Here is an 18,574-nt window from a genome sequence, read left to right as displayed (position 1 = left end):
ATGTTACTTGTAACAAAAATACAAAGGTTGGCTGTGCTAACACTTTATAATAAATTAGTTCAAGATATAATTAGCTATCAATCAACAAGTATCAATAACTGAGACCAGATACTGTCAGAACCTGTGACTGGGAAGAGGTGCCAACTGCGGGTATAAATCACATAATAAGAAAGCTGGAGACAAAATCCACCAACTTCAAAATATTGTCCACCATAGGGTGGAATATCTATCACTAAGGTAAACATTCAAAGTGTTTGCTGCATGAATAATCCTGCTTACATTCAGTTAGGCATTGCAAAGAAGCACTGGATTAAAATTGTTTTTTTAAAAAAAAGGTCCACGTCACTATATTTCTAATTTCTTAAACTGCAAAGTTCAATAAGAAATGAAGACACCTGTATTTAAATATAGTGATCATGAGTAGGTCAGTACGGTCCTTAGAAGAGGGTACCTCATGCCTTGTGTATCATCCCAGATTACTTTGATCCATTCCACATAAATGTTTGCAGTTTGTGCTAGGCTGGGGTTTATAAAACCCCTTATACTCTATTTTAGAAAGCTAAGCCCTTCTCTCAAAAAAGAAAAATTGGGGGGGCCGGCCCGGCCAGATGGCTCAGGTGGTTAGAGCTCCATGCTCCTAACTCCAAAGGCTGCCGGTTCGATTCCCACATGAGCCAGTGAGCTCTCAACCACAAGGTTGCCAGTTCAATTCCTCGAGTCCCGCAAAGGATGGTGGGCAGTGCCCTCTGCAACTAAGATTGAACACAGCACCTTGAGCTGAGCTGCCGCTGAGCTCCAGGATGGCTCAGTTGGTTGGAGAGCGTCCTCTCAACCACAAGGTTGCCGGTTCGACTCCCGCAAGGGATGGTGAGCTGCGCCCGCTGCAACTAGCAACGGCAACTGGACCTGTAGCTGAGCTGCGCCCTCCACAACTAAGACTGAAAGGACAACAACTTGAAGCTGAACAGCAGCCTCTACAACTAAGATTGAAAGGACAACAGAAAGCTAAAAACTTGACTTGGAAAAAAGTCCTGGAAGTACACCCTGTTCCCCAATAAAGTCCTGTTCCCCTTCCCCAGTAAAAAAGGAAAAGAAAAAAAAACCTTAAAACAAGAAAAATTGCGGGAGAGAGGGAAAATACACATACACACACACACAAACACACACACACAGTACCAAAAAGTGTATACACATTTTAAGAAAGGAAAAAACTGTATTAGAATTGTAATACTCAATATATACCAATAACAAAAGATGAAGACAAGTCACATTTTACTTCTACAATTACAAGAGGTGCTCAAAGTGGTTACCATCAGCGTAATTATAATAGTTTTTGTATGTCTATATACACATATATATACACATATATGTATATGTATATATTTACATATATACACGTGTATATATATACACACACATACACACACATATATAAATATATATATATACATATATATATATATAATAAAACAGAAAAGTAATGATTTTATTTGGGACAAGAAAGATCAAATTCCTGGGTTTTATCTAAATCATGTTCTATACTTTCTATCAACTATTTTCACTAGTCTTAACTAGCTTCTGTTTTAAAAACTACTTTATAGGAGTTTATTCCTGTTAACATCTTAAGTTTTAATTATTTTAATCCTACCACCATTTAAAAGCAAAGGATTCATGCACAAAGGGTGATAATGAAAAAAGCTTGGGCAGTGAAGAAAGACCTGGTTTGACTCCTGACTATTACCTGCCTGCTGTGTGACTCTGAACAACTCACTTAACCTCTCGGAGTTCCATTTTCCATACCTGTGCAACAGGAGTAAGAGCTGTTGTGAGAGTTTAAAGCAATCTACCACAATACTGGATGCGAAACAATACCCAATTTTCCCTTCCTCAGGAAATATTTTTTTAACAAGAGGAAGGCAGACCAACATTAGACAGTTGGTATTATACGACATGGTGGAGGTCTTTGGTCATTGAACTGCTAGGGTACAATATGAAAGCAAAGGATAGCAAACACCAGAGTACAGGAGAACCTGGGATAAGGAAGGTAAGTGTAGACATGCTACTTGCTACAGGCTGTCATGCTTTTTAAACTCCCCCTACTCAGTTCAATCTCCAAACTCTAGGTTTGCCCACTCTTATACAGTCAAGCCTCATCTGACTGTCACTAACCCTTTCCAAGCAGTAGAAAGTAAAGAACACACAGTAAAAAGTGGGGGAAAGCAAACAATTGACAATGTATGCTCTTGCTGATGCCCTTCCTCTGGGACCCCTTCCCCCTTCCTCTTCTCTTTTATTATTCCTACAGCATGGACCTTTTGCTAGAAACAGTAACTCCTATGAAGTGAATGATCTCTTGTACAAAAATTTAACTTAAACTATCAAATTTTAAGCACCAAGATTCTAGAAAGGCACAAATGTCTCATTTGTTTCAATGGTTTCTTTGAATATACACATTTTATCAGGTAAAGAAACCTTTGGGATTTTATCTTAAAACCACTTAAGGACATAATCAAAAGGTTTAAGTATCAAACAAAACCACCTATCTATAACACATCCTGTTCACAAAAGTGTCCCAGAAACTTGATATAAACAAAATCCCTCTGTTTATTTCTGGGAGATAATACTGTAGTTCTCTGTATCCAACAGTATGCCTTACATACCCAAGGCAATTATATTTTCTTCCTCTACTCAAACAAAGCATCTGTTGCTAACACAACACTGAAGTCCAAGTTATTTTCACGGACAAAAAAAGCAGCTGGTCAAGCTAATCCATTTGCTGACTAGCCACCATCAAGCTTCTGTAAGACTGTCCAGTTAACTGAACCTCTATTGTCTGATTGCATGAGTCAGAACTTCCAATCTTCTTTCAACTAGGATTTAACAACTCTTCTTTGGCACCACCATTTGAAATCATTTCTTACATACATTAAAAACAGAAAACATACTTTCAAACTTAAGGACAAAGGTTAAAAAAAAATTGGCTAGACTGGATTAGAAAAATAGTTACACAAATTAACAAAAAAAGGAGAGTTATTTTGAAGGTGGAATTATGAAATTATTAACAACAGCTAACAGATAGTACTCATGTGTGCACCAAGTGATTTTTAAAAATTAACATGATCCTCACAATAACCCTTTGAGATAAGTATAATTATTATCTCTATAGATAAGGAAATGGAGACACACACAGCAAATTACCCAAGCTCAGTGAGCTGATAAATTGTAGGACTGGATAACAGGCTCCAAAGCCATCCTCTTAATAATTTAAAGCCCAAATCCCAATGCCTTACAAACAGGTGTATATATTCAAGCCACTGTCACCCTTTGCCACTTACAGAACCTAACTATTTTCCTTACACTAAGATACCATTCCTGCTCCTATTTTCATTGTAACATAGTAGGAAAAGAAAAATCCATAGTAGGAAAGAAAAATCATGCCAGGGATGTACTACTTACTGTCCTATTTAAAGAGAAATAAATATCCAGTTCAGTTCATTATTAGTTGAGGTATTCTGCAGTATAATTGATTCTGCAGTATTCATGATTATAATTCACGGTGAAAAGCATTAACACCAAATACTCGTTTTAAGATATAAAACAAAATGAAGGGTTTTTTTCTTAATTAGAAATATTATTTGATACCACCAGTGAAATTCTACACATTTTCTAATATTGTGAAGTTGATTCTCAAAGTTATCGCAAATAAGCTACATTAATGCCAGTAAGAAAGAACAGTTATTTCTTTGCTACCTCTGAAGAAACCGCACATGGTACGTATAGGTACTCAAATACATCATTTGGAATGAGAACAAGTAAGTTCAAATCTTACTTATCCTATGGCTAAGTGAGATGACCGTGAAGGAGTCACAACCTCCTTAAGACCTCATTAAAGTGAGGGATAATGCATGCCCTGGCAATATAAGGTGATCCACATTAAAATACTTTGTAAAATTATATTTTACAGCGCATAGAGTATTTTAACGCTGTTTGTAAACTTTAATAACTGTTTTCATAACTATTTACCTGATTTTTACAATAACCCTATAAAATATTCTTACTTCCACTGCATAGATAAGGAAATAGATTAATCACGGTTAAGTGCTTTGCTGCATATCCCAGAGCCGGTAAACGGTGGAATGGAACTCAAGTCTCTGGACTCCAAAACTTTGCCCTTTCATTTGCCCTGAACAAACACCATTCAGATATCATATGACTTTTATCTAAAAAGTTAAATAAGCTGTGAAATGTTTTACAAATTTAGGCAGAGATGTTTTAAACGTATATTCAAAACACAAAAGGTAGTTTTTTAAAAATGTCTTAATAGTCACAGAAATAAAAATTGAGTATACCCAACTGAGTTTCAAGATGCACGCATACAATGAAATCACCTGCACTTTTGTTTAATTCTGTAATAGTCAATGTATCCTTACACTCTTCTCTCATGCCCCCAGCGCTCCTCAAGGAGGTGAATCCAGGCAAAATTACAGAAAACATTGTTCTAGTAAGTCTCTCCAGTGCTTTCTGTCTAATAATAGAAAAGAATGCCCTCTTGGATATGCCCTTGTTTTTCCCTGCTACATTATTAATAACACTTGTTTCCTTACTGTACTATATTTCAGTTACTATAATCTAACAAAGAGAACAGAGTGGTTGATTTCTATGTAGGGATGATGGCTGAATATTAATAACTCACTTCTAATTGTATTGAAAACATTGGCTATGTTCTCTAACTTGTTTTTGTTGTTCTTCTTAACTGAACCGGCTAGTTCTGTATATCCTTTCCTTAACTGGTTCGGAAAGGATAAAACATGCCACGATCACCACTAAGGTAACTGTAACTAGCCACACACTACTAGTCAAAGAGGGTGGAACCGCTGCCCTGACAACTCTTTCCCCACAATTCAATCAACACTAAACACTAAGACCCGCTTATACTAGCGAAGGGGGGGTGGGCAGGGGTGGTACGAAGGAGATTTGGTTCCCGACCTAAAGAAGCATGCATTGTGCCAAGACTCCTAGGAGCAGACAGGGCGGAGGAAAGAGCATCAGCTTTGGCGTCAGCAGGGAGACCCCATGTGCCTTAGTTTCCTCCTCTGCTGGAAAGGGATAAACCCTCAGTAGCATCCGGGAGGCTGCGGGAATCAAGGGGGGCCTAGAGAGCTGCAGAACACGATTAACAAATGGGAACACCTCCCTGTTTCCCTTCAGGAGCCCGGGCCCAGGACCAAGTGCAGCGCACAGACCAGCCTGGGTCACCAGGCGCGGTCCCCACTGCCCGGCGGGCGCCCCTTCTCTCCCTCCGGGAAGAAAGGCCGGGGGGCCTCACCCTCCGTGGTCGCAGCCCAGCCGGGCCCCACCAGGCCCGCGCGCCAACCCCCCACCCCGGCCGGGGCGCCCCGGCCTCCGCGGGCCCGCGCCCCCCACCCCGCTTACTTTCTGGGAGTCCATGGCCAGGGGTTAAGTCCGCTGGGCCCGAGACCGCGTCCAAGAACGGTGTGGGATGGCGAGGGAGGTCCGACAGGCCAAGACCGCTACCCGCGGCCGCCGCCGTCCTGGGCCGCCGCCGCCTCAGCCGCAGCCCGCACCGGTGCCGCCGGCCCCGCCCGGTCCGCGCCCAGCCCGCGCGCGCGCCCTCGTCGCGCCTCGGTTGCCAGGGTGAAAGGGCGGCCCGCCGAAGGGAGGGGGAGAGGAGCGCCCCGCGCATGCGCGTTGCCGCGGGACTGGACAGCGCTGGGGGTGCTGGGTGCCGGGCGGGAACCGCCGGGAGGAGAGACTGCGAGTGCACGCGGGTCCTTTGAAGGAGCGTCTCCTTCCATCCCCCAGTCTCCTTCCTCCGGCGCGCGCGATCGCTGCAGGCCTTGGAATGGACCACTGGGCATCCAGCAGCCGGGCCCATGGGAAGGGCGCGGGAAGGAAAACTCTGGCGGTGGAGATAGATGAGCCCCCTCTCCATCCTGCAGGCCTCTGAAGCACCTTCCCTCACTGCCGGTGGAGGAGCAACCAGGCTAGCCTCGGCCCAGCTGTCCCGTGAGAAGGGCTAGGGTGGAGATGTGATGGCAAAGGCCTGTAGGAACTTGGCAGAAAGGTGGGTAGATTGTGGAGTCTGGTAGACCTTTCCCAGAGAGCCCCCCTGGACACGTTGCTATCTGTGATGTTAAGCGAGTCACTCTCCCTGAGCCTGTTTCATCTTAGGTAAAACAAAGAGAAATGATGCTGACTTTGCAGAGCCTTGTAAGGATTAAATAACGTATTTGAAGGGCCCGGTACCTACTTAAAGCTCAGTATATTATAGTAATTCGTGGGGAGCTAGAACACGTTCAGTCTGGAATGAAAGGACAGTGCAGACTGTAGAAAGCTTGAGAAGATAGGCTTGAAAATGTTCTTCCCCAACCGGACAGGCCTCATCCTCCATTTCATTGACTCTAGAGAGGCTCAGAAAAGTTCAACTGGGCAATCACTTATGATGAATGAACAAAAGGGAACTACATATTGAGTACCTACTAGGTACCAGTTCTATGAACTGAGAATTCAGCAGTGACAAGGCCCAGCTCTCTTGCAGAGCTTACAATCTGGTATGGGAGGTTGACCAAACAATAAATAAATAGATAGATAGATGATTAATTAATTAATTAATGTGAGATGGTTAGAGGTGCCCTAAAGAAAAATCATATGGTAATGGACTCAGAATTTGTGAGGGCTTATTTTCCATAGGATAGTCAGGGAAGGGCTCTTTCAGAAGTTATCTGAGTGAAGTGATCTCACCCAAAGATCTGGGGAAGAGCATTCTAGATGGAAGAACAGCAGATACAAAGGTCCTAAGAGGGCAAGAGCTTTATGTTTAAGGAACGGCATTTATCCTACACGGCTGTAATTATTGCTGTACATAGGTTTCCTTGACTATACTGTGATTTCCTTGAGGGCCTGCCATCTAGTATGCACTCAACAAATCCTCTGTTAACTGGACAGACACATATAAGAAACAGGATGAAGGTCACGAAAGGGAAAACAGGAACTTGGCTCAAGCTAGGTGGGTAGTGCTTGAAGGCCAGGGTCCAGGGAGGGCCTATGAGTATGATTTTGCTCCTGCAGCTGAAAGGACTAATGGCATGCAGTCTTGCAAAGAGATGGTCCGTCTCTTGGTACCAAGGGAAAGGAGCCTCCCATCCAAACCATTCCAATACCTCAAGGCGCAGTGAGAGCAGCCAGACACCCAGCCAGGAGCCCACTGCGGCAGCCACAACAGCCATTCTCTGCACTGCGCACAGACTGCAGCTGAGTCAGTTTTCCATGAGGGAGAAATGCAGCTCCAGGAACTGGAGAAGATCAGAGGTCCAACCACCTGACTGCGAGCTCCCCAGCTTTGGCCCTGCCTGCCACTGTGGGACCCACCACTAAGGGGAAGAAATAGCATTCAGTGCTGTCTTCAGTTCTCTTGCTGCCAGGACTTCACCTCGCTACTGTCAGAGGGCAATTCCTGGGCACTTTATGACTGATGGGCATACCCACAGGCAGAAAGAGGCTTTGGAGACAGTGAGTCGCAGCTGAAATGTGATCACCAGATTCTGACACAGGCCGCAATCCCAAGGAGCTCACTCCTGGCTGCTTACCCTCTCCCTCTCCTGTTTTTCCCTGCAGCCCAGCCAGAAGCCTGCAGCATTTGACAAGAGCTCTACCCCATTTGACTTCTGCCCTCACCAGGTCTCTGTCACTGTGGCCACTCTGGCTCCCTTGACCAGGTCACTGCAGCCTTCTGCTTCCCCTCCTTCCTATCCAGGAATAGCTAGTCTCCTCTGGCTGTGACTTTTATCTTCCCCAGTACATACAGGCTCTCCCGCCACAGTCACTCACCTAGCTGGAGTGATTCACTAAGTCTGCACCCACCAACCCATTCCTGGTGCTTCTGGCTTATGGACAAGTCCTTTGCTTTTTCTGTACTTACCTTTGCACAGCCAAGTCAGTTTAGAAATTTGCAAAAGTAGCCTTACTAATAACTAAAGCATTCTTTTTTTTTTTAATTTATTGGGGTGACAATTGTTAGTAAAATTATATAAATTTCAGGTGTACAATTCTGTATCACATCATCTATAAATCCCATTGTGTGTTCATTACCCAGAGTCAATTCTCCTTCCATCACCATATTTTTGATCCCCCTTACCCTCATCTCCCACCCCCCACCCCCCTTACACTCTGGTAACCATTAAACTACTGTCTGTGTCTATGAGTTTTTGTTTCTCATTTGTTTGTCTTGTTCTTTTGTTGTTTTCGGTTTATATACCACATATCAGTGAAATCATATGGTTCTAAGCATTCTTAAATGTATTCCCAGGACCAGCTGCATCAGCACCACCTGGTAACTTGTTAGAAGTGCAAATTCTCAGGCTTCATCCTCAGATGTACTAAATCAGAAACTCTGGGAGTGGGGTGTAATGTATTTTAACACGACCTCCAGGTTATTCTAATGTACACTAAAGCTTAAGGACCATTGAACTAATAGAAAGCACATTGTTTACATTTTTTAAAAAGGATAAAAGGAGCTAGGGAGGCATAAAAACAGGTGACATTTCACCTCTTAGGTTTCTGCTACTGGGATGTTAGGATAGCCTCAGGGTTGACACTGCTGATGTAAACAGTCTGACAAAATCGTGTCTTCCAGAGCCAGGTTCCCTGTCCTCTCTTGCCAAGCATTGCCTACAGCCCGAGATCCCTCATAAATTCTGGGATTCCCCCATCTCTTGGAAGAGAAACTTCCTTCCTTTAAGTGTTGCCAACAGTCTTCCCCTTTAGGTATAAGGCCACAGGCCTGGAGTCAGTGGCCTGAATTGAAATCCTGACACTATGGCTTACCAGCTGTGCAGCCTTCAGAGTCATTTCACCTCAATAAGCCTTAATTTCCTCATGTGTGACATAGCAATCATAATAGTGATTCCCAGGTAGGGTTGTGAGGATTAAGGGAGATCACGTATGCACAGCTCCTGGTTTCGGACACATTCAGCAAACGGCAACTGTTCCTGTTGTTACTCCCCTGTACATCATATCCTTCTGTGCCACCCTTGTGTGGCTTTCTCCCTCTCAATCTTTGGGGCCTTAGAAATTCTGCACTCACCCCTAACTCCCCCTTTCACTGATATGCCTGGCTTTTCTGAAGCACAATCACTGCCCTGATACTGCTATTTTTTGAAGCCCCAAATCTCCACCTGTTGTTCCCTGTTACTAATATCTGGCCTGAGTCTTGGCATACACCACCTAGTCCGGAGGAACCCTGAGCTTCTGTAAGCCTCAGTTTCTTCAGCTGTGAAATAGGCGTCATAACAGTACCACCTACAAGGGGTGCTGAGTGAATTAAATGAGATAATTCATGTTAAGTGTTTACCACAGTGTCTCTAGCATATAATAAGCATTCAAAAAATATTAGCTATTATCATCTCTTCCCAACTACAGAAAACTAATTCTTTTTTCCCTGCCTCCTTCTGCCTAAAAACAGTCACTCAAAAATCCTGGAACCCCTGGGAACACAGAATACTAATTTCTGATCCTAGAAACTCATGATAGACATTTAATTTCTCATAGCAGGAAGAGGATGGTTCTGCTCTGATGTGAGCTGGAGCCCTATGGGGTGGGCTAGCTCCATACTTGGAGAGCTCTAAGCAAAATGAGAAGTAGTCAGTACACACAAACCTGACAAAGGGCCTGGAAACCATGTGAGAAGAGACACAATTAAAGCACCTATGAGTATTTAGCCTGGAGAGGAAAAAATTCAGGGATTCTGGCATCTCATCCTCCAAATCTCTCTAGGGCTGTTGTGTGGAAGAGGGAGCTGACGTGTTCTCTAGCATCCCACAGGTATTATAGAATTAGACCCAATGGATGGAAGCTACAGAAAGATAGATTTCTCCTCAACAAAAGTCCAACTTTCTAACAGAGCCATCCATACAAAACTGGAATGAACTTTGTTTGGTAGTGAGGTCCCCATCAGTGGAGGTATCCAAGTAGGTGGCTGGGCATTTGCTTGGCAGAGCTATCCTAGCGGAATCAGGCATTGGAGGGTAGCTGGCAATGATAATTTTAACACCTTTTTGAACACTGATGTTCTTTCATTCTTCAAACTAGAGGCCAATAACTATTCATTCCTTTTCTGACTCAGCTTTGCAATTATGCACACCTCTGGAATGTGCTCTGAATCTCTTCTTCCCAAACTCAGTCTCATATGATCATTGCAAGAGGCCCCACTCCTTCCTGGGAGAGGGCATGAGAGGGGCATTTAACTAGGCCATAGCAATTGTAATATTACCATGTCACAATACTTTCTCCATGTATGATGGCCTGTTTTATGCTAGGTACTGGGAACACTGAAATGAGTGAGGTCTGGAAGACACAGGTGTTTCCATCACATCCCGCCTTGCTCTGGAAATGCCTCTTGGTCAGAGAATGACCAAGGACAAAGCAAATGTGTCTGCCTGTTGATCTCATTATGAAAGGATGCTGGCCTCCAGCCAGGTTTCTCCAACATAGAGGAACAGGCTCTCTGTTCCCAGCAAGAACATTACTCAGCATCGCCTCTCCCTCTGCATACACTCTGAAAATGATGTGGGCCGGATTGAGACTGGGTGATTGAGACTAGGGAGATAAAAGGCCATAGTGAATTCACTGCACTTCTATTTCACTGACTAAGCACCCAGACTCCCATCCCAGACCGTCTGAATTCAAACACCAACTCTTACCAGCTACGTTGCCTTAATCTCTCTGTACCTCAATGTTCTTATTTGTAAAATGAAAATATTAACAGCACCCATTTGAAAGGGTTGTCATGAAGATAAATGACAGTGTATATAAAGTGCTTAGAATAATGCCTGATATATAGAAAGTACATAATATGTTAGCTATCTTTATTATTTTCTAAAATAAGTCATTCTACTGAGTACATCACCAGGAAACGAGGATGTTTGTGAGCCCTTTGGTACTGCAATGTCATTGCTGTCAGGTTCAGATGGTTCTCCAATACGTCAGCACTTCCTAGGGAAATAAGTCTCTTGAAATCCGTCCCTCATTTTGAGGGTCAGTTTGAAAATTTCCCTAGCAATAGGAGTTTGAAGGGGGAAGTAGGGTAGGACTTAAGACAAGCAGCCAAGAAGGGAAAATATGACCTCTTAACAGCCTGAGCAAAGGTGGGAATGAGCACAATTCCAGGGAATGGATATAGGAGAAGAAACGAATGGAAAGAGCAACCTTCAATGCCCAAATGCCAGGGAAGTATTAAGAAAGCTTTGCAACATACAAAAGATGAAATATTCTGCAGCCATGAAAAATTGTCTTTATGAAAAATACATAGCAATGAGGGAGAAAGCTTATGATATTACAATCTAAAAATGAAACAAAACCTTAGAACTTATTTTCTAAATACAATTGGATAATGTCTAGTACAGAAAAGTAACTAATACATTTATAAAGTTTTCTTTTGTTTATAACTTTTACCTTAGGTGAAGTGGCATCCTATATGAAAGCTCAACCTGGTTTTCTGTTATGAAATCCATGACCTACAAATATTATATGTCTGCTTTTTTGCTTATGTAAAAGTGAACCAAAGACAAGTAAAATGGCTTTGAAATATAAACTCAAATTTGGCATGACTTCCTCATGGTTAAAAAAAAAGAGAAGAAAAAAGGGGAGGTGGAAAGAAAGGTTAGTAGGGGTCAGATTGCTGTGGTCTCTAAATTGCAGGCTGGGGTGTTGGGATTTGAGCATGTGGTAAGAGGGAAGCCACTTCCAAGTTTATGAGCAAAGAGCTATTTTAAGAAACTTGATTTGGCAGGAGGAAAAGGAAGGAATGAGTGGCATGAGCCTGGGGTGAGGAGTTGGCTGGGGACGCAGAGGGCCTGACCTTTCTCTCCTACTCTGTCCCTTAACCTTCCCTGGTTACATCCCTACAGCCCTCTACCCTTCCCCTACCACCATTAGAATACGGTGATTATCTCAGCATCGCAAATCTTTAAGTAGTTTTTCAGTCAAATGGAAAAAAAAAACGCACAATAAATTGGCCTTAATGAAAACAGTTGGCTTTTTTCCTAAGTCATCCAAAACAGGGGTCAGCAAACTTTCTGGAAAGGCCCAGATAGTCAATATTTTAGGCTTTGCAGGCCATACAGTGTCTGCCATTGTAAAGAGAAAGCAGGCGTAGATAATACACAAATCATTGGGTGTGGCTGTGTTCCCACAAAACTTTATTTATAAAAATAGTTTGGGGGCTGATTTGACTCACTGGCTATAGTTAATCAACTTCTGATCTGAAAGAACATTGTGTTATTTTTCTTAGAAAATAATTCTGTGATTCTTCCGTGACTCTAAAGCCTCCTTGACCTTCTCTCTCAGGCACTTCCCATATACCCTCATCCCCACCTCTATTTATGAAAGGAAGACCAGTGATGATATGATGGGCTAATTATCTCTAGAACAGTAATAGGCAAAGCAGCATGTTAAAGTGGAGGGCTTTGGATTTAGACCTCGATTTGAGCCCTGACTCTGCCAATTGTGGGATCTTACGCATAGCGCACAACCCCTTTGAGCCTCTGTTTGCTCGGAGGCAACACGAAGAAAATAAGTGCAACTTCATGGAATTTTTGTGAGGATTAAATGTTTGTAAAGCACCCAGCCTGATGACTGGCCTGGAACAGGCACTCAACAAGTAGTTATTAACCCACATTGTCTCTATAAATAGCAGTCAAACAGGACAGACACAGCCCATATGAGGAGAATTCCATTGTGGCTCCAGCCTTCAGATCAGTGCTGGCACTGCAGTGAGAAGTAGCAAGGATCACTGTAGCATACATGAGGCTAGAGAAGGAGACAACACTAAATTTGAAGACGCTGCTGCAAGACAGATTTGTATCAAATGCTTCTGATTAATTATTTATTAGGCAGCCCCACTGTACCAAATCCACTTGGCTGTCAGTGGTTTGGGAACATGGTTACATGCTTTCATTGAAGTAATACTATCCTGCTCTTCATGTACAGACTCAACAGCTGGTGAGTGGGAGAACCTTGTATAAACAGCCTCCTCTGAGTTCATTCTTCCGGGCTCAAGGGACCAGTCACCTTTTCTTCAGCTGAAAAATAAACACATCAAGAAAATGAATGTTTCTCTCCTAGGGGAACGTGACACAATGAGAAGTAATCAATAACAAAAAATAGTGTGGGATCATCTTTAGAGAAGACACTGTGAAATGTAATAAGGCTAACCACACACAGTAGAGAGAGAGAGAGAGACAGAGAGAGACAGAGAGAGAGAGAGAGAGAGAGAGATTAACAGACAAGAAAAATGTCTAAGAGCCTGGGTTCAAATCCTGATTTTACTCCCTTACCGGCTGTTTATTTATGGGTAAGTTATTTAATTTCTGTGCCTACATTTCCCCATGTATGAAATGAAGATAATCACGGTATGTTCCTCTATGGTTGTTGTGAGGATTAACTGCATTAAAATTAATATATACAAAATGCTTAGAACAGTACCTGGCACATATGAGTAATTAGGATTGCTAGATTAGTGTTTGCCATCATTGGTGTCAGTATTATTCTTTGACAAAGGTGTTTTTAGAATAGCTGAACAACTGAGTCAAACAAACACATAATGGATCAAATTCAAAACTAATATGAAAAATCTGATTCTATCGTACTCTCAAACACCCAAACCTGAAATTCAAATGAAACTTTGGATTTTTCATGCCCGTGACTCAGCTAACAATGGGACAGGTCAGACCAGGATAATGGGTATTTTCATAGTTCTGTTCTATTCAAGAGACAGTTACTGAGTAAATGTACCAAAGTTGACAACTATGCTGTGGTTTGTAAAAAGATATCCTAATTCTTAGGAAATTCACAAGGAAGTCATTAGGGCTAAAGGGCCATGCTGTATGCAAATTATTCTCAGTTCAAAAATACTAGACATACATGCATTCATATATATATATATATATATATATATATATATATATACATACACACATACATATATATGTGTGTGTATATATATATACACACACACATATATACATATATATGTGTGTGTGTATATATATATATATATATATATAGAGAGAGAGAGAGAGAGAGAGAGCGAGAGAGAGAGAGAGAGAGAGAGAGATTTAACAATAGGTGTAAAAAGAGTCTATGGTTTTCTGTGTAGTATTCTATTCTTATTCTTGCAACTTTTTTGTACGTTTGAAATAATTTCCAACTAAAAAGAAGTGTTTTCTCAAGTTTGACAAGCAAACAAGCATGGGGCTGCTGCAGGACATGCAGAGGTGTCAAGACACAGTCCTGATAAGGCACTAGGAGAGCTTGGACTTGGAAGAAGGGGACATAAAATAGTTCTGTAATTCAAATACCTGATGGAGTCGGGGTAAGATCTCCTGATACACCCATCTCCACAATAAGCTTTTCTTGTTCCCAGGTGCCTAAGACAGGTTGTATGTGGCACTAAGAATAACATTGCTTGAACCCTGTACCATAAGTTTCATTTTAGGGTTTTAGAATTGAGACTTTCATTTCACATTCCTGTTACTGACTCTTTGCTGGTCCCCCTGCTTCAGTTTCTCCTCAACTTCAATCTACTTTGCAAACTGCTCATAGAATAAATTCCTAAATCATTGTTCTCACTACATCAGCTCCTCACTCAAGAAATTACAATGACTTCCTATTTCCACAACACCTTATCTATACTTTCCTGTCTAATCAGTTCCATGTTTTATGATTTTACATGTTTTGACTTGTAGTTTCAACTTTCATGGTTTGTTTTCTGCCATAACTGAAAATTACAGAAACTATAGATTAGACTGACATAAACTGATAAAGGTTGATGCTTAGTTACAGTCATGTGGCCTGAACACTACTGTGTTTCCCCCAAAATAAGACCTAGCCGGACCATCAGCTCTAATGTGTCTTTCGGAGCAAAATTAATATAAGACCCGGTCTTATTCTACTATAAGACCGGGTCTTACATAACATAAGACCGGGTCTTATATTGATTTTTGCTCCAAAAGATGCATTAGAGCCGATGGTCGGCTAGGTCTTATTTTCAGGGAAATACGGTAGGCTTATGCCAAAGTTGTGATTTGTCTGAGATTGAAGTAAAAGTTCTTTCCTCCAATTTTTTTAAAAAAATTTAAATAAACTTTTAAATTTTTGAATAGTTTAAGGTTTACAGAAAAGATAATACAGAGAGGTCCCATATACTCCACATCTAGTTTCCCCTATGTTAACATCTTTCATCACTATGGTACATTTCTCATAACTAATGAACCCACACTGGCACATAGGTATTAACTAAACTCCATACTTTATTCAGATTTTATTGATTTTCCCTAATGTCCTTTTCTATTCCAGGATTCCACCCAGTAGACCACATTACATTTAGCTTTCCTCTTTTTTTAAATTTTAAAATATTATTTTAAAAGCCAAACATAACTAAAGTATATCATCTCCATTCCCCCATTATAAAGAAGCAATCTGCGTAATAAAACACCTTCCTGTTTTCTTACCCCCTCCCAAAAATGTCCCAGCCCAAAATAATCCTGTCTTATATTTTGTTACTAGTTCCCTTGTCCCACCCTTCTTCCTATAAAAACCTTCCAGTTTGTATACCTCTGGGAGCTTCCTTCTAGTTGCTAGAAGGGATGCTGCCATGTCCACGAATAGCTTAATAAAGCCAATTTGATCTCCAATTTTACTTGGTTGAATTCTTCAGAGAATACCCCTCTAGTTGTCTGCTGGGGCAGTTGCCTGACTTCACAGAAGAGATGATGGTGTCTGGAAAACTTTATTTTTTTAAACATACCTTTAAAAGTTTTAATTATAACTGAAGTACAATAAAGTACACAAACCTTAAGTATACATGGCTAATGAATGTTTACGCATGTATGTATCCATGTAACGCTATCTAGATTGACCTATAGTATATTTCCAGTAACCAAGAAGACTCCCTCAAGCCTCCATCCCAGCAAAGCACTCCCTAAAGTACACTATTCTGATCTCTTTTACCATAGATTCGTTTTGCCTGTTCTTATACTTGATTTAAAAGGAACCACACTGTGTGTACTTGTTTGTGTCTAGTTTTTTGCTCAACATATCTGTCAGGTTTAATGTCATTTCAAGTTAGCTGTAGTGCATTCTTTCTCAGTTCTGTGTAGTGTGCCATTGTATGAATATATCACAATTTATTAACTTATTCAACTGTTGTGACCACTTGAGCTGTTTCCAGTTTTTGACTCTTACAAACAATACTTCCATGAATATTATGGAGCACGTCTTTTAGTGCACATATGTATGCATTTCTGTCGGGTACATGCCCAGGAGTAGACTTGCTGGATCTTAGGACATATATTTACTTTTGGCTTTAACAATAGAGTAAAACAAGTTTCCAGCGCGCTTGTACTGGTTTATTTTCCCATGCGCAGTGTATGAGAGTTCCAGTTGTTCCACAAGCTAGCCAACACCTTGGATTTAGTCTTTCTGGTGGATGGATAGTAGTATTTCATTGTGATTTTAATCTGCATGTTCCTGATAACTGAAGATGTTAAATATCATTTTATATGCTCATTGGGCAGTTGACCAGCCTCTTTTGTGAAGTGCAAGTATTTTAGCCTTTTGGGTTGTCTTTTTCTTACTGATTTGCAGAAGTTCTTTATAAATTTTAGATGAGTTTTGCAAATGTGTTTTGCAAGTACCAATTTTCCACTCTGTGGCTTGCCTTTTCTCTCTTTTAATGGTGTCTTTTGATGAACAGAGTTGTTGGTTTTTATAATGTGAAATGGAAGTCTCAATTTTAAGCAACTTAAAAAAGAATAATGTCATTTAAAAGTATGGGCTGTTTTTCTGAGTTCACTGTAATACACTGTGATAGAACTTGAGGTGAGCATAAAAGCATCTTTGTTCCAGCTGTCATCAAGATTAAATATTACCAGACACAAACAATACAATGCTGCCATAGGATCTCTGGCACCAGTAAAGAGGAAGAAAGGGATCGATTTTTGGTTGCTCTGGCAGACCATATAATATTGCAAAAAAAAGCTTTGGACCCTAAATACAGATGGACAAAGCTTCCAGACCCAGAAAAATTATTCTCTGCCCCCTTCTTTACATATTGCCTGTTAATAATCTGGTATCATTTTGGGTAATTTTTATGCAATCCGTCAGATCTGCCCCCTTCAACAAAGTGGAACAGAAAGACAAGCATTTCTATCATACACAAATGAGGTGTTACTACCTTAACCAAGGAGTGGCCTGAACAGATAGTTGGCCTACGAGCTAATTACTGACAAAGAAAAGGACTAGAAAAGGACTGTTTGCCAACTAGAGCCACCATTCAACTGTTTTTGACCTATAAAAAAATTGATAGTTTTTATATAACCAACTTAACTATTTTTAGTAACTTTGCAAGTAGTTTATGTCAGAAGTATGCCAGGAATAAAAGTCTTCAAATTAAAGCTGCTTTATTGTGCACAGCATAGAGTAGGGTTTCAATAAATATTTACCAGATGAATTTGAGGGTGCTGAGACTGGTGTATTGAATTATATCTACCTAAAATTTACTAGGCTTAAAATTCTTGAAGCCACACTATATGGATTCAAATTTGGGCCTTATTTGTCACTTTGTCCTAAGGAGACTCTTGGTGCTGATAGGAATTCCACCTTCTTTTCAGATGCACGTCCTTCTTAAGATCCTCATTTCTCAGAGGAGGATGTCAGCCTCCTACCCATGCCAGCTGACAGGTAAGAAGCATAGGTCAGTGTTCAACTATATTCCAGGTACTTGTTAGAGAACAAAATGTACCCATTTCACTTCTGTATTTATCAAAAGCTCAGCTAAGACATACAGACCAATGGATAGACTAGAAAGTCCAGAAATAAACCCACAGATCCGTAATCAATTGAGTTTGACCTTGACAAGAGTGACAAGACCATTTAATGGGGAAAGAATAGTCTTTCAATAAGGGGTGATTGGACAAGTGGATATCCACATGCAAAAGAAGAAAGTTGAACATCTACCTCTTACCATGCATTAAATTAACTACAAATAGATCAAAGACCTAAATGTATGAGCTAAAACTATAGAAGTCTCAGAAAAAAAAAAATAGAGCTAAATCTTTATGACCTTGGATTAAGCAATGGTTTCTTAGATATGATAACAAAAGAATAAGCAACCCCATCCCCAAAGACAGATAATTGAACTTCATCAAAATTTAAAAAATTTTAATGCTTCAAAGGACACTATAAGAAAGTGAGAAAGAGAACCCATAGAATGGGAGAAAATATTTGCATATCACATATCTGATAAAGGTCTAGTATCCAGACTATATGAAGAATTATTATATTCAACAACAAAAACCTAATTTAAAAATGGGCAAAGGACCTGAACAGACATTTTGCTTAAGAAGATTTTCAAATTACCAACAAACATACAGAAATGTGCATACATCAATAGTCACTAGTAACATGCAAAACAAAACCAAAATGAGATACCACTTCATACCCACTAAGATAGCTGTAATAAGAAAGACAGAAAATAGGTGAGGATGTGGAGAAATTA

At 40.9% G+C, this 18,574-nt stretch overlaps 2 protein-coding genes across 2 annotated transcripts in view; both read right to left on the bottom strand.

Annotated features, from left to right (window-relative positions):
* The window catches only part of FSD1L (fibronectin type III and SPRY domain containing 1 like), a 63,888-nt gene extending 58,281 nt beyond the window's left edge, over positions 1-5,607 (bottom strand). Inside the window, exon 1 of the mRNA XM_033123739.1 lies at positions 5,434-5,607. Within this exon, the coding sequence (XP_032979630.1) occupies positions 5,434-5,448 (15 nt within the window). The 5' untranslated portion in view covers positions 5,449-5,607. The remainder of the gene's footprint in view (positions 1-5,433) is intronic.
* A 5,715-nt stretch (positions 5,608-11,322) lies between these two features.
* SLC44A1 (solute carrier family 44 member 1) overlaps positions 11,323-18,574 on the bottom strand; it is a 178,877-nt gene continuing 171,625 nt past the window's right edge. Inside the window, exon 16 of the mRNA XM_033122514.1 lies at positions 11,323-13,097. Coding sequence (XP_032978405.1) covers positions 13,083-13,097 — 15 coding nt within the window. The 3' untranslated portion in view covers positions 11,323-13,082. The remainder of the gene's footprint in view (positions 13,098-18,574) is intronic.

The sequence above is a fragment of the Rhinolophus ferrumequinum genome, chromosome 12 (assembly GCF_004115265.2).
Source record: "Rhinolophus ferrumequinum isolate MPI-CBG mRhiFer1 chromosome 12, mRhiFer1_v1.p, whole genome shotgun sequence".
Taxonomy (NCBI): domain Eukaryota; kingdom Metazoa; phylum Chordata; class Mammalia; order Chiroptera; family Rhinolophidae; genus Rhinolophus; species Rhinolophus ferrumequinum.
This window is presented reverse-complemented; position numbering and strand designations above follow the sequence as displayed.